At 40.2% G+C, this 17280-nt stretch overlaps 2 protein-coding genes across 2 annotated transcripts; one reads left to right on the forward strand and one right to left on the reverse strand.

Moving 5' to 3' along the window:
* Window positions 1-46: 46 nt before the first annotated feature.
* LOC133723063 (glutamate receptor 2.8-like) lies at window positions 47-4326 on the reverse strand. Its single transcript, XM_062149896.1, has 5 exons — window positions 3890-4326; window positions 1915-3266; window positions 1478-1793; window positions 736-1130; window positions 47-595 (listed from the first exon to the last, which is right to left on the reverse strand). Exons 1-5 carry the CDS (start codon window positions 3990-3992, stop codon window positions 47-49), a joined length of 2715 nt encoding a protein of 904 aa, XP_062005880.1. The 5' UTR covers window positions 3993-4326.
* A 4301-nt stretch (window positions 4327-8627) lies between these two features.
* Window positions 8628-10659, forward strand: LOC133723064 (uncharacterized). The gene is made up of 3 exons (XM_062149897.1): window positions 8628-9474; window positions 9756-9958; window positions 10222-10659. The coding sequence occupies exons 1-3, from the start codon at window positions 8628-8630 to the stop codon at window positions 10657-10659; spliced, it is 1488 nt and encodes a 495-aa protein (XP_062005881.1).
* Window positions 10660-17280: the final 6621 nt, after the last annotated feature.

The raw sequence follows: 17280 nt of genomic DNA on the forward strand, positions 1-17280 counted from the left end.
CAAACAGAAAAACACTACTTAACCATAATGACTAGTATAGAAATTCCTAGGCAATCTCTTGAGTTGTTTGACCATTAGGATTCAGATCATCGAGCCTAGTAGACAATGTTTCCTGCATTTCCAAAACAATAATGTTTGATGCAGTCTGGCTTGAGTGACTGGATAATGGCCTGGGGGAGCTTGCTGAGGATTCCACTGCACCCAGACTATGAACACTTTCTTGCAGCCTGCCACGCGTAATAGTATGGGAATTGATGTCCTCTTGGTCGTACATCTGGAGTAGGATGCAAATTCTTCTCCAAAATGAGATGTTTGGATCAGAGCATATCAAAATGTGCCGATGCTGATAGAGGAACATAGCTACAAATATGAGGACAGCTAATGATGAAGAAAGCCAAGCAATCAGGAAGAGGCCCCAGAAGCTATCAAGGCTAAGAGTAAGAGGCCTGTTGGAAGAGCCCGTGATGTTGGGGCCCATACAAATTGCTTGCTTCCCGAACCACTTGTCCCCGATTGTTCTAATTTGATCTTCCTTTTGCAGATCAGTGATCACTCTTGAGAAATCACGTGTGAGATGCGAACCCTTTCGGAAGACCTGCGGATCAAAATTCAAATTCAAAGAACATGAAATCCATATATATCCTAGAAGGGCCCTATATAGAAGGAATAAGATCATAATAGGATATATGTAAATGAGTATCAAAGCAAGAGCAGAGAAATAATGAGTAAACTTACAAAGGAAAAACCATTGTCAGTTTTAGAAAATGCCGTCTCAACCACGGTATATTTTGAGCAATAAGTTGAAACAAAAACCTTCATATAAGGGGCTTCATCAAATGCAGCAGATATACTCCCTTGTTCGAACAGTTCATGCAACCTTTCTATGGAATTATAGGTCCTAAGCTTGTCTGGATAAAATCCTACTTGTTCCAAAATCCCCTGGACAAAAGAATCTTCTTGTAAGCCAACAATGTCACCATTTTTCAGGAGAAGGCTTACATCCGTTGGTTGCAGCTGTTGAACTGTTAAAAGTGATGATAAACTGGCGGTATAACTTTGAGTCAGTACGAGGACAACAAAGCACCACACGATCACTACAAACCTAGCTAAGTTGCTCACTAGTTGATCCCCTGTTACAAAAAATAATAATTATTAATTATAAAAATGATAATTATCACCACTTCAAAGTTAATGATATACTAGCATTCTGGAAACCTACTTCTACGGCGTCAATAGGCTTCTTCAAATAAAATTAGAATGGCCAAATATAACATAACTAACTCAGCATAAACAAAAGGATTTTAAAATTTTGCTGTTTGTTGTATTTTACAATTTCACCCTCTTATAATATATCTGCTTCGTTTGAACAGTTTCTTTAAGAAAAAACTTCAAACATCTTCAAAGGTTGTACCAAATTCCAACTTATGCATTTAGATTATATTAATATTTAGTATAGTATAGATTGGAGAGAACTTACTCTGTGCGAAAACCATGGTATAGAAGGAGAACCACAAACTTGTGCCAATTTGGTTTTGCAGAGGCCCGCGAAAGTCTTTGTTTATCCGATGCTCCAGAACCCAGACGACAAAACCCATGAATATAAAAAAACAAACACTTAATAACCACACCTCCCAGGTCAAAGGCTTCAAGAACACCCATGCATTTTTACTACTTTTGCTGCGCTTGACAGGCAAAATCATTGATATCCCAGTATCAGTGTAAGGCAATGTAAAGTCAACATACAAGGACCTGTTTGCTCTATTTGATAGATCTCCCACTGCAGCATCAAATTTCTGTGAAGTAAAAATGGCATCCTCTCATTGTAGAAATTTGCAACTCTTGCTAGAATAAATGTGAAATATAAAAACAAGGATGATATAATATAGGAAAAGTTGGCAAAAATAAGTGTTATACCCCACGAAAAACTTGAAAGATCAAATCATCATAGCTGCCAGCTGGGTCACCATTAGGCCTTTCAAAGGGGAAAAACTCGTAAGAAACTTCATATGGTAATCTTTCTACCACTGCATGAAATACCTCTATGCAGTATCCACTGACAGTACTGGTAGTAGGAGCACGTCTCACACTTACGAACTCTTGAAACCCATGATTCACCGGAACTAGAACTCTCATCCGATTCCCATGTTTAGGAATCTCCCAACCTTTGGGAATGGTGATCGTGTCTCCAGGCCAAATAATTGGTCCAAACGCATTGGCATCCATAAAAGAGGATCTGCTTGTGTTTGTGCTTCTGCTAGTTGAATTTAAGTTTCTTACAAGTCCCTCTTGGAGTGTCCAGTATCCAATCTCTCTTTCTCCATTACCATTTACATTAACTATCTGAAAATTTGTTGAACGCAGTTGCCCATAAAGAAGACTAAAGTTTCCTGAAAGGCCTCTAAATACTGTACTTGAAAGTGCTTGTACTAGTTCAGGACCACTTTGTGAGACACCTAATCTTTCTAAAATATTAGTGGAATGGTCGGAAATGTTCAACTTTTGGAAATTGAAGTTTGCAGCCCCAACCTTTTCAACTGCCATGGCCAATGCCCAAACAGCATCATAAGCCCACAATCCAAAAACATCCAATTTAACATTAAGGATTGTCGGATTATCCTTTTGGAATTTCATTTGCCATCTAAGTTTGAAATGTTCAAGCTCTTCTGTATTCGGAACATAAGATTTCAAACCCATCACACCTAGCATGTTATCCGTGACAGAAGATTTTATGGAACCAAAAAAGTTTGTCATCCTGTCTGTCGTTATCCAAGCATAACCTTCACCCATCATACCCATCTCCTTAGCGATTGCAAATAGCCGAGAGCCAAGAGAGGGTAACATGTGTACTATGAATACCCTTGTTTGCATTGTCATCAACTGGTAAGGCTTTGCAACAATTTGGTCATCACTGGCCATTGAAGGAATGACACACCAGTAAGGGATACGAACATCTACCTCTTGCAAAGCATTAGTCAGATAAGGTATTACTCCCTCCCCAAACTCATAATCAACGTAGATGGGTACTGCTTCACTCCATCCAAAGTTTTGGATGATGGATCTTATGACTTTCACTTGAGATGAGTCATTCTGTGCAACTCGGAAAAAATACGAAGTTGGGAAAGAAGTTATGGAAGAGCTTGTTGTTGAAAATGATATTATGGGCACCTGAGCTTTATCTCCAAGATTCATTGCATACTTTGCTTGCATTGATGATTCCGGCCCTATGATGATGGCTTGCACTTCTAAATTCTTTATCAAGTCTACAGCTGTTTCAAGGGTGAAATTTAGAAAGTAAAGAAAACCCATGCAATTCAAAATATGTCATAGTAGCTTGCTAAAGAACAATATTTTCAGTTGCTTGTCTTGGGTTTGGATCCATTTCTGGCTGGCTTGGGTTTAGGTCTCAGGTTTTGGGAACAGAGTTTTTCATTATGAGCTCAGGTCAAGCTCCGGCTCAATCGAGAGCCCTGAGCATTATACAATTTGTTTAAGGTATTACTATTCCTTCTCAACAGTATATTACGCTATAAATGAGGAAATACTATTCTGAAGATGAACTCTAATTGATGTTAACAAGCTAGAGTCGGACTCTGGCTACAGTCTAAAGCAAAAGTCAGAGAACCAAAGAGCTGAACTAGACATAAATCATGCCTCAAACTTTGGGCAGTGTGTCAAACTAGATGAAGGATCAAAGTCAATGAGATATAACGTACATCTAACAGAAATGTCATAAAAAAAAAAAAAAAAACATCTAACAGAAAAAATACCAATCATATACAAAACGTACTGATTATGATTCAAACATATATGCGCGGAACTAAAACAAAATATTGAAGCTCCAAAAAAAGAAATCAAAATATGGAAAAAGGGAAAGAGAGATGGAGAGAACCTTCACCAGCTTCAACAACAACATCTCCCTTGGAGTCCCTTATGTGTAGAAGCAGCCTAGTCTTGTAAGAAGCATGAGAGGCATAGAAGTCTGAGATGGCCATATTGATGCAGCTTAGCCCAATCTTTCCAAACAATGAATCAACATCGAGGACCACACCCACATTCACTGGGACAGTTGTGTCTTGTGCAACGGCCAAGGAAATTCTAAGGAATAAGAACAAAAGAGAACAAACATAACTGTTAGGATACTTTTTTTTTGACTTTGTCAAGGGGAACCCAAAGGCTTCCTAGGCCCAAGATAAACCCCTTCGGCGCATGTGAAATGCTCCAACTGTGCATTGCAGCACAGTGCCTCGCCACTTTGACAGCTTCGGGGTTCGAACCTAGGTTGGGGAGCACACCCAACTAGGCAAGAACCACTAAGCCACTTGCAGTGGTTATAACTGTTAGGATACTTGATCATGCTTCAATCTATTGGAAGGTGCGCTATTGATGGCAATGAGTAAGAAGGAACTTATATAATGATTATGGGTGGTGGTGATTCAAACAAACTTCGTTTGAATCTCTTGGAAGCTTCAATGTAGAGTAAATTTTACGTTAGAAAAACGAAAATTCCAGGAAGCATTAAAATCATTAAATATATATAAAATCAAGCCAATGACAATGTCTCACAGGAGAAGAGTCAATGACACATGATGTTCCCCTCCACACATGTAATTGACAATGTTTAGAAACAAGAAAAAAAAAAATAGAAGGTTTGACCTGATATATTAGGATATTAATGAAGGCATGGAATATGTGTAAAATCTTATGTATAAACAAAAACATTATGGAACTGACTACAGATTTACAGAACACTTCAATTCTATTTTACAAGCTTCAACAATTAGAAGCAGAAGACTTCTGTAGTTCTGTTATTCCTTATAACCAAAGTATATGGAATTTCTCAACTCGTAACCTGTAAGAAAGTTTATTACTGCTTCTCTCTTATGCACTAGGACCATGATCTCTAACAGATTTCTTCTGGCAATCGACTCAGGGACAACGTTTGAAAACGACCATAATTTACTCTATTGCTTTTTCATCTGCTAGACGAACCCAACAACAATACATATTACTTCTCCATTGTCATATCACAAGAAAACAACTAAAGTGTAACTTGTAGAAAGTAAAATCCCATGGAAAGAAGATGTGCCTTACATTAACGAAGAGTTTGTTATAACGAAATTGCATGGCTGCGAAAGAGAAATTCAAGATGTACTATTAGCAAAAAATTCAATTTCAAGCCAAAAGTAACGTAAATTATAAAGAAAAATAATCAAGCTAATAAATTTCAGCAAGCTGGCAATGTAAAATACAGTACTGACCTCAACTAGCTCTAGATCGCCAACTGCAATTGTTCTGACTAGTGGGCAAGTCTGAAGGGAATAAACCCCGAATCCTCTCCTGCTCTCCATCTCTCGGAAATAAGTAATGTTAATTTTTTACCAGAAAAAGGCACTACACTGAAGCAAAAGAAAATAGAACCCGCTATAGAAATTACTCACCTCAGATGTACATTGCCAACTGCAATTTTTCTGCTCTCCATCTCTCCAAAATCATTTGTAACTTCAATCCCATTCTGAAAAATTTAGAGTGAATGTGAACCGACAATTGCAGACCCAGTTTTGAATCAAAAGGTGTGAAGTGAACGCACACGGGCAGAAAAGAACAGAAGAGAAGGACGTTTCCGTTTAAGGATAAGAACTCAATTAAAAATGCCTTCTAGAGTGAGAAGCTCTTCCTTCTCTCTAAAAGTCTTTACCTTCTTCCAAACCTCACCACTGACCCAACCCTTCATCCCTTAGATCTTCCTGCTCCCGTAGCCCTCCCACTTGTTCTCCTTGTCCCCCCTTTTAGATTCCTTTACTATTGCCCACTGTTTATCAACTGCTCTACCCAGTTAATCACCAAACTTGTGGTAGTTTGTCCACTCTCCCTAGTTGGAGGTTTATACAGCTCTACCCACACGTGGTAGCCCTTCTCTGCTTTTCTACTTTTTCTTCCCTTTGGGAAGCAAATCTGTCTCTTGTCCTGCTCCCCTTCGCTCAACATGTCTTATCATGATCACCTTGCTTCCCGTTTGGAAAACACTTGCTGCCTCGACGAGATTGAGAATGGTGTCTCTCTTCTTGGAGCACTCATTGCAGATGTTGTACCAAACATAGGTGGCATAAAGGGATCCCTCAAAACTTCCTGGAGGGACCGCGGTACGATTAAGATTGCCCCCCCCCCCCAAGCTGCCTCTACTCTTCTAGAAGGTGGTCCTTGGCATGTAGACAACATGAGATTCAACGTGGTTAAATGGCTCAAATCTCACTATAAGGCCACGTTTGGTTCGCGGAAAAGAAGATTCAGGAAAGGAAACTTGCGTTTGGGATGCAAAATGAAAGAAAATCGTTTTCTGAGGGAAGGGAAAATAAGGGGGAAAGTGGTTCATTCCAAATCTCAAAGGAATCATTTTCCCCTTTCTTTCCTTACAACATATTATTTTATTACATTATTTACAAAATTTTTAACAACTTTTTTAATAACTTTTCTTACGTCACCAAACATCGGAATGGAAAGTTGTTATGGGAAAGACAAAGGAATTATTTTCCTTTCCGAGAACCAAACGATGCCTAAGTGATATTCACTTCCACAAGGTCTGGTATTGGGTCCAAATCTCCGGCCTCACAAGGGAGAAGATGAATCCAGATCTCCGGCCTCACAAGGGAGAAGATGAATACCAAGAATCCTTCGTTGATAGGCTCAGAGATTGGCACTGTTCTTGAAGTTGAAAACCATGAAGTTGTGGATGCTACCCTCAGTGGCTACTTGAGAGTTAAGGTTCTCATGGATTCCGAAAACCCCTTCCCCACTGGCTTCTGGTTCCCACTTAATGAGTATACAAGTACTAGGGTGGATTATGGGTATGAAGGTCTATGTGACTTCTGTTATAAGTGTGGGAAGCTAGAGCATCACCCTGATGTGTGCTAGAATTATAGGGTTATCAACCTAGAAGAGTGGAGAACCAGAGAACATTTGGTATGGCCCTTGGATGGAGAGGAGATCCATCCCTGTGAAGCACCAATCTTGGCTTGATCGGTCAGCAAGGGTTCACCGGAGAAAACCAAAAATCAATAGAGTCACGGGTTCATGTTCGAACTCCCCTTTCGAGTCACATGACAGCCCTAGTAGACAACCCCATGAGGTCAGACCTGAGTCAACACTGGTGGTCAGCGATGTGACTCTCCCTCTTATCATTGAGCCAGATGATGTTGACTCATCACCCCAAAATTCAAATTCTCAAGATTCCCTCATGGTACTCCGAGGCCCAAGATCCTCTTTGCCTCCTGCCCCACATGGAACGCTTACATCATCTGTAAAGGTAAACCCATATCCTAGTCCAAACTAGTGGAAGCTTGCTGTCACAACTACAAAAACGCATGTGGAATGGACAAAGAAAATCATTTCCCCAAGCCCAACCCACCCCATAAACTCCAACAGGCCCATACCCTACTCGCTCCCAGTCTCTTACCCACAAAGACCCCCGAGGCCCCTCGTTCTTTCTGAACAAAAGTATAGCCATGCTGTCATCACGGGCAGGCCCGTGGTCAATGACACGACTCGGGACTATCAAAGGGGAAAGGCCCAACCCAACCTGTGCTTCCAACCCACATAGCTGAGAACGATCTCACTTCTGGTGCTCTTCTATCCCACTATCAAACACAAGTGCTGACTTTCAACTCCCCACCCTCTTTACCAATCTCAACTAAAAGACTCCACCCTCAAACTAACTCATCTCCAAGCCCCCAACATGCCAAAACCAAACTCATATCCCAACAGCCTCAGAGCACTGTTCATGAAGAAGGTGGTGACCTTTTTATCCCAATCCCCGCTCCATACATGGCTGCTCAATCTAGGGGTAGAGACTGCCCCCGTGGCAGGGGCAGAGGACGGAGAGGAGGACGATCTGACTCACAGTCTCCGGGGACAAATTCGGGCAGGAATGGCAGCAGATTGGGTACAAAAAAGAGATCCTTTGGAACATACCCAAGCACTGAACTCAACTTGGGAGCTGTCCAAGAGATCAGAGTTGAAATTCTGGAGGATTCATCAGAAATTAGTGCTAACACTCAAGGTTTTTCTCATGATCTGGAGGAAGTATCCACACTCCAGGGCGGTGGTGGCTGGCCAACAGCCACAAAGAGGCCATGAGTCAACTCCTCTCCTGGAACTGTCGTGGCTTGGGACCAGCCTTGACAATCCAGAAATTAGGGGAGCTCATCCGCTCCCACTCCCCGTCCCTGGTTTTCCTTTGTGAGACCAAACAATCAAGCTTCAGAATCAACAAACTTCGTCGCCAACTCAAATTCTATAAAGGCATCACCATGGACCCATCTCTCAATTTTGCAAGAGGACTGGCTATGTGGTGGCGTCCTGAAGTGGAGGTTAAGGTACTGTTTAAAGATAAGAACATTATAGATACTTTTGTTAAGTTCACAAATTTGAATACTTCTGTGAGAATTACATGGTTTTACGGCCCTCCTTACCAGGAGGATAAGATTGCCTTTTGGTCGTCTCTATCTTATTTATCAACTCCTCCGGATACTCCTTGGATTTGCCTTGGTGATTTCAATGAAATGATCTCAATTGACTAGAAAGAAGGGGGAGTCCCTTGGCATTGGAATCGAACTAGGTACCTGAAGAATTTTATGGATCAAAATGCTCTCTTTGACTTGAAGTTCAGGGGACCCAAGTTCACTTGGGAAAACAAGAGAGAAGATTCGGGTGAAGTTGTTCGTGAAAGATTAGACAGAGTTATTGGAAACGCCGTGTGGTTGAGCTCCTGGCCTGATTCCATCACTCACCACGAGCCAAGAATTGGCTCGGATCATTGTCCACTAGTCCTATATACTCACCCTCGAGTGAAAATAGGTCCTAAACTCTTCAGGTTCGAAGCAACTTGGGCTGATGACCCAGAGTGTGAGGAGATAATCAATACGAACTGGTCTTCTAATCCCAACACTAATCCCTTCAGTTTATGGGGCTCGAATTTGTTAGCCTGTAAGAGGAGCCTATTGCAGTGGAGCAAGAGAAAATACCCAAACAATAGAGCCGTGATCAATGCTCTGAATTGGGAATTGGGTGAGATACAATCCGGGGAGTTTTCTCCTGTGGCAAGAACTAGAGAGAAGGAGATTGTGGCTGAACTGGAGACTACTTGGAAACTGGAAGAGAGCTTCTGGAGGCAGAGTTCGAGGATTAACTGGCTTTTGGAAGGAGATCGGAACACAAGGTTCTTTCACTTATCCACCCTTCACAGAAGACAGAGAAACAGGATAAATAGTATGTGTATTGAGTCTGATATTTGGATTTCGGAGGAAGGTCAGATCCGTGAGGCTTTCACTAGTTTCTTTGGAAATCTTTACTCTTCTTCTGGCCCAAGGAATTGGGGAAATACTCTTAACAGTGTCGTCCCACAGATTTCCTCTGAACAAAACTCAAAGCTTACTAGACCCTTCTTATTAGAAGAGATTCATACTGCTACTAAACAACTTGGCAATTTCAAGGCCTCCGGACCGGATGGCTTCCCTGGCCTTCTATAGCAGATTTTGGGAGATTTTCCGGGACAGCATAAACCAAGCTGTTTCTGGTTTCTATAGTGGGAACTGTTCTGTTGACACCCTAAACCAAACAAACATTGTTTTGATCCTGAAAGTCCCCCTTCCTGAATCTGTAAACCAATTTAGACCCATTAGTCTCTGCAACAATTCTGTCGAAATCCTATCCAAGCTTCTTGCCAATAGAATAAAGCCAATTTTTCCCCCTAATTATTTCAGAACACCAAAATGCCTTCATCCCAGGCAGACAGATTCAAGACAATCTCATCCTTGCTTATGAAGCTTATCACTACTTGAAGCTGAAGAACTCAAAATCTGATCATGAGCTTGCCTTGAAATTGGATATGAATAAAGCCTACGATCGGGTTGAATGGGACTTCTTGGAGGCACCACTACTGAAGTTTGGTTTTGATTCTAAATGGGTGAGTTTGGTAATGAATGTGGTGACGACAGTTTCCTTTTCTTTGTTGATTAATGGAAAGAAAGGCCGGAAGTTTTTCCTTTAAGGGGAATTAGACAAGGGGACCCCCTGTCTCCTTATTTGTTCCTTATAATAGGGAAAGTCCTATTAAGAAACCTATCTACTTCCTTATCCTCCAATACTCTTCAAGGTTTGAAACTCAGCAGGAACTGTTTAGGCTTATCCCATTTATTCTTCGCTGATGACGCCTTGTTTTTCATGAAGGCCACCACGGCAAATTGCCAAACCCTGTGCTCAATCATTGATACCTATTGTGTAGCCTTGGGACAGTCGGTCAACTATGAAAAATCCTCTATCTTCTTCTCTGCCAACACTCCTCCGAAAGCACAATATGAAATTGCTGTTGTGCTCAACATCGCTATTTCGAATGAGCCTGGTACATACCTTGGTCTTCCAACCCACTGGGGAAATTCCAAAAAGAAGGCGCTGACCTATATCAGGGATAGGATCAAGCAGAAATTGGATGGATGGAACGCAAACGTCTTATCCCAAGTTGGCAGGGAAATCTTAATAAAAGCAGTGGCAATGGTTGTAATAAATTCTGATATCGCTAATTTTTGGTGGGGATCAAATGGTAACAAAGGAACAATTCACTGGAAGGCATGGGATTCTCTGTGCAAAAGTAAGTCGGAGGGGGTATAGGCTTTAAAGAGCTGTTGACGTATAATAAGGCTCTCTTGGCAAAGCAATGCTGACATTTGATTAAAAACCCGGAGTCCTTTTGGAGTAAGGTTTTGAAGGCCAGATATTTTGATAATACCTCTTTCCTAAAAGCTAAGAAAGCTGCTAGACCATCATGGATCTGGAACAGTCTGCTGGCAGGGAGAGACACAATAAAAAAGATTGCTTTATGGCAGGTCAGAAATAGTTGAACACACTACTAGAATAACTCAATCACACGACAGTCATCAGACGACACATGAGTTTTTGCTGTCGTCTGAGTTAGTCAGACAACAGATTTTTTAAACCTGTCGTCTCACTTCTACTCATCCAACACATGATCTTTTGGTAAATTTGAGAGATTTCAGACAACACGAACAAGGATATCTGTTGTCTGAAAAACGGAAAAAAAACAAACAAAATTTAATTTACATTTATTTTTTTCCCACTTAAAACCTAGCAGCCTTTATGAAAAACCTGTGTTCCCTCCCTTAGCTAAAATTTTAGGTCACTCTCCCTCCCAAATCGCTCTCAGCCTCTCTCTCACTTACTGTAGCTCTCACCCTCAGTCCCCCTCACCCTCTCAGCCTCTCTCTCAGTCTCAGTCGATACACTCTCAGTGGGCTGTCTCTGTCGATCTAGACTGACTTTAGTCTTCAACCTCCATCTCTCTCTCTCTCTCTTTCGTAAGTTCTTCTTGGTTTTTCTTACTTCAATATAAGATTCATGTTCTTCAATTTTTCAGATCGAAAAAAAAAAATTGGGTTTTGTGATATTGGTGTGCAGCTATTGCAGTAATTTCAATTCTATAATTGACATTCTCAATTCTATCGCCCGCGCCTCTCTCTCCACCGCGGGTTCTCTCTCCTTCAGTCTCTCAGTCGCGACTCTCTTCTCCCCCCAGTGGCGGAACCAGGATCTAAAAATGGGTTAGGCTAATTTTTAGTACATAAAAATTTTGCGAACTTCTATTTTTTTTAGGTTTGGAACCCAGTGGGAAGCTCATCCTCACGCCTTTATTTTTAGAGGTACATCGTTCACAGAATTCGACGTCACATTTCTACTCCCACTATCACTCCTAATCTCACTCCCACTACCACTTGATGGAGTATCATTTGTAAACCATGACAAAAGATTTTTGTATCGCTTGGGTTTTCGGTGATCCATCATTTAAATCAATATCTATAATATTATATATGTATCAATATTAGAATAATATGCAAAACAACAGATGATTAGATGAAGAAAGCAATTTCATTGGACTAAACATAATTATCCAATTACCATTGACCAAACATAGTCATCCAATTTAGTGATTGACCAAAACACAATTCCCTTTGACAGTTCGACCATTTCTATCTTTTGACTCTTTCATATAATTGATAATCAAACAAGCTGCAAGCCCAAGCATATAAAATATAAATGAAGACTCACAGACGCATAATCAAAGAATGAAGACTCAACAAGCCACATAATCAAACAGCAAAGCAATTTCATTCCAAAGGAAGACTCACAGACGCACGCGGCATGTCCACACGACCACACCTCCAGTCTGAAATCTGAAAACACAGATGTGAGGTTGTGATGAAACATGGCCAACCAAACCCCTTAATCACCATTGAGAATATTCAAAGGAGCATTTGTGAGTGGTCAAATATGTCAAGCTTGCTGACCAAACATCACCATGATGTTACTAGGTCAGGAACCCCCCCCCCCCAATCCCGGAGCATGGAATGAAGAAAGTCACCACAGTGGGATTGGAATTATTATCAGAAATCACAAGGGTCACTCTATTGCTGGTGCAAGCATCCACGGGAGTCATAACTCGACCATTGAAGTGGAGGTTGAGGCAGTGGTTAAAGGCCTCCAGCTCGCTGCACACATGAAACTTCAGAAGATCATTGTTGAAGGGGATTGCAAAGAACCTAACTGCCCTCAACAACTCTTCATGCTCCCCAAACTGGAGAATATCCCCTAGTATCAACAAGATTTCTCACCTAAAACTTTGTTTGCCGAGATCAATTGGAACTGGATCCTTCGTGAAGTTAACCGTGTTGCGGATGCAGCGGCCAGGCTTGCCAAATTGAGGTTGCGCTCTCAGGATTGGGCCAACAGGCCCCTCCAACCTCTCTAGCTAGTCTCCATTCTCAGAAGTGATGGCCTCCCAGGGCCTCCTTGTAACTAGCTGTGAGGCTGTGTCCTCCTCTATTTTTGTGTTGTAGCCTTGTTCTTCCCTTGCTCATAGCTTCTGTTCCTTGTAGTTTCTTTCGCTTGCCCAAGCGGCCTAATGAATTATCATTATTGACCAAAAAAGAAGGACGTTTCCTTTTGAACTTTGAGGAATGTGATTAAAATGAATGAATCGGGGGTTTCCAAGAATATGAATTGTCGAATAACAAATAATATGAGCCCAAATTAAATGGATCGATCGACCACTAGCTTTTCAGCCCAAATGTTTGACTTTTATATAAAAGTGGATGGGATCCAGTAGGTCTCATGCCCCATCCACTTTTATATATTTTTTTAATTTATGTATATGAAAACGTCAATAAGTAGTTTAGAGTTTCTTAATGTTTTTACTAGCCAACTTGGTGTAGTGGCAAGACATATGCATGGATTTTGTAGCTGGTCCGATCCATGCGTGTTGGGAAGATTTTCCAATTTCTTTTTTCTTTTTGAGAACATTGACACAATTTTTCCTAATAGTTTTAAAATTTAAAAATAAATTATGTCTCCATAATGAAAAATTGTCTAATGTAATTTTAAGAAAAATATTAATCTTACTGTAATTTTATTCTAATTAATTATATTTTATTAAAATTTTGGTATATATTTTAAATTCTAAATATTTTTTTCTAAAACTTCTAAGTGCCTCGTAGCTCCACTAAAAAGGATAACAACAAGAAGAGAGAACAAATGGAGCTGGTAGGGTTCTTGACCATGTTGAATTGAATCTCTTTAGAAGGTCTGCAATTCATGATATATATGCAATAAACAAAAACTTATATAAGTGTTCACAGAAACCTGCTTGATCTTTTAAGCTTCTTCTTTCACTTTCATGATTATGGATGATTAGAATTCTAAGAAACTTCGCTTGAATCTCATCTAAGCTTCATTTTAAGAAAATGTCAAGGAAATTCGAAGTCAATCACAATGATCCCCAAAAGTCAATGACAATATTTCTCAACCAAAAAGAAAAATGGATAAAGATGTCTGACTTTTGGCACGTTTAAAAATATAACAAATTACATATAAGTTATTGACAAAAGATAACTTAACCGATACATCATTTAAAGATTGAATTAAATATATAAGTTATTGTCATTATATATTTACTTTTTTACTTTTTTAATGACAATAACTTATATATTTACTTTTTACCACATGTCATGAGTTAATTTACTTTTTTACCCTTAACTACTTCTTTTGACTTCTAATCCCTTTATGTTACTTTTTTTTTTTCTTGAGAATAATCCCTTTATGTTACTTCTCAAAGAAAAAAAAAATCTCTTTCTTTTACACGTTGCTAAGAGAGAGAATCTCAGAGCTCTTCGTCAAACTTATTTTTCTTCTTTATTGTTGAACGTGTCCTTAGTTCAGTAGCAGCTTCATTTGCAGTAGCAGGAGCAGGAGCAATAACAATATTGATTGACTTCGAAACATTGGATAAAGATGTCTGACTTTTGGCATATTTAAAAATATAACAAATTACATATAAGTTATTAACAAAAGATGACTTAATAGAGACATTCTTTGAAGATTGAATTAAACATACGAAAGCATAACTTAAAAAGATCTAGACACAGAGAATGCAGAGCAACTTATGAAAGCAGTAACATCTTGAGCAAATTCTTCTCGGGTTGTTGAGAGAAACATTGGCTTTAGCAAGACAAAAGGAAAGGAAAGAAGCAACAAAAAAAAAACAATCGAAGAAGTGAACTTAAATAGGAGGAAGAGGAGGAGGTGTGAATGGAGCCAAGACGATCGGTGTAAAGAATAATGGGAGTCATCACTGTTGTAAAGAGCATGAGCATCACCACATTCCCACCATCATCTTTCATATTTGAATCTTTTATACAGAAAACGAAATTCTGACGAAGCCCAGAGGCGGAGACCAATCCTGAAACTGATTGGGGTGAGGAGTGAATAGACTAAGAGATTGTGACCAGACATGGTTGAGTGAGAGAAAGAAAACTTTGGGTCTCAATCAATGAATAGAGGTAGCTGAGAAAAAAGTCATAATCTTTTGACAATGGCATCACAGTAATTTTAACGAAAAATTGTATTAATTCTTTTTTTTTTTTTTGAAGGGAAGACGACAAACTATATTAAGTGAAACTGAAGAGTACATGGAGCGATGCAAACGCATCGAAAGAAAGCAATAAAACATAACAGGATGCACAAGTGCATCTAATTTTGGAAAGTAACCAGGGTATGACTAAATACCTTTCGGACATGAGTAGAAGCCGAAAAGTCAGGAACTGCACTGCATATATCAATTCAGCAGCGAAACTGAAGTAGTAACTGTAACCAGGATCGTAACCGTAACTTGGGAGATACACCTCAAGAGAGTGAAGTGAGGCTCCCGAGAGGACGAAGGCGACCAAGGGTGTCAAAAACTTGGACGTTAGCAATCGAACTCTCAAGAACAAGAACCATGAGACCGAGTCTCTAATCCAGAATTGAACTAGAGCCCGGATTAAGCAACAACAACCACCTGGGTCCCAAAAACAAGCCCAAGAGTGCGTAGGCCTAGAGAAAGCCCACACACACCCTGCAAAGCCCAACATACAGGCCCAAGCCCAAGCCCACAGAGAGATACTATGGGCCCCCAGACCACTCCGATCGGATTCCCTAACCCTTCGACGGCACCACCCGACCACTGCTGCCAGTACACCAGAGCACGAGGGCAAAGAACGGTCGCCACTAGAGGAAGCATAGGTGCGCCGGAAGGAAACGGCGCTCCGAAGACCACCGTCCCCAAGCAACCTTGCAACTTGGATCGGACCCCTATACCAACTAGAGTTCTTCAGCCCCTGCGGTCGGATGTCTTCCCGACCTCCACCATCACCTACTGCCACCAGCAGGCCTACCAGGTCCCTATCGCACCCACTTCTCCATCCTCGCGAAAGAGATGAACTAGATCCAGGATCCCACAGACGGATTTTCACCCACAAACTCGATTTGGAGAAGCACCTCCTCTGGCAAGAATCCCGAGCAGACTCCCCACGAGCACCGCTGTATAGTTTAGAGCGACAGTCCAACAAGAAACGGATGCCACAACCCAATGGTTGAGCATAGGATACAGACGACCTCAAGGAGGACGACAAACAGGCATCACGAGGGGAAACATCGGAGGCAACAGATCTCGACGAGCAAAACCCTAGAACTAGGGTTTGCCGCCGCCAGTAGAGAGATAAGAGAAGAGCTCTCATATCGCTAGTAAATCAATCCATTATACCCTTTTTACAGTTGAAGCCTAAAATTAAAGTAATTGACACCGGGAAGTTCTAAATTAATTAATGGGTTCCTTGACTAGAAGTATTCTTATTGGTCAAACCTTGTATTAATTCTTAATTACGCATGAAATCTCAGAGATTAGGTCTACTTAATTCTCCTTGGGCCTAGGCTTTGTGTCCTTATTTGTATAAATCTAATATAAGATGAGTTTTATGTTTTTTTTTCTTTGTTTTTTAATTTTTTTTTAAATTTGGTCTGTTACTTGCATGTAATTTTCTAAAATATTATTGGGCCATGGACTATTTGTGCAAGCAAAAACTAATATGGAGAGAACTGTTCAAACTTTGTAGACTTCAACTGTTACATTGAGTTCCATCATTAGGAATATAATCTATGAACTTATATGTTCAAACTCTACCAATAAAAAGAAAAGACACTAAGGCCCCGTTTGGGATTGCTTCGCTTTAAAAAAAATCAGTTTTTGTTCAAAATTTTAGATTTTATTGTGTTTGGTAAATAAATAAAAAACAGCTTTCATTGAAAGTTATAGGTCAGTGACAGCATATTTTAGAAGCAGCCTAGAGGTTGCTTTTAGAAGCTGCTGTGGATCAAAACACACTCTGCAGTTGTTTTATGTACTGACAGCACTTTTAAAAATATTATTTACCAAACACGAAATTGTTCTAATTCATAGCTGATTATTCTCACAACACAGCAACAACAGTTTTTTTTTTAAAGTCACAGCAATCCCAAACTAGCCCTAAACCACGACCTAATAAGAAAATCATGGACATCGATCACTTCTTCATCTGTGTCATGCCAGCTGCTGAGGAACTCTAGGAGTAAAAGATCAATAGATAAAGGGAAACAAGATAGCTCGCTCTGAATTGAAGAAACTAGCACCAGAATTAACCTTTTAAAGAAATCATCCGGAGTTCTCATAAGTATGGAAAGACGATTGGCGTTTGTGTTTCAAAGTGTTAAGTGATTTAGGCTTAGTTTGGGATTGCTGTGCTGTGAGAAAAAGCACTTCCGAACTTACTGTGAGAGGAAGCACTTCCGAACTTGCTGTGAGAAGAAGCAGCTGAGTGTTTGGTAAACTGTTTTTAAAAGTGCTGTGAGAACAAAAAGTAATTTCTAAGT

Source organism: Rosa rugosa, chromosome 7 (genome assembly GCF_958449725.1).
Source record: "Rosa rugosa chromosome 7, drRosRugo1.1, whole genome shotgun sequence".
NCBI classification, from domain to species: Eukaryota; Viridiplantae; Streptophyta; class Magnoliopsida; order Rosales; family Rosaceae; genus Rosa; species Rosa rugosa.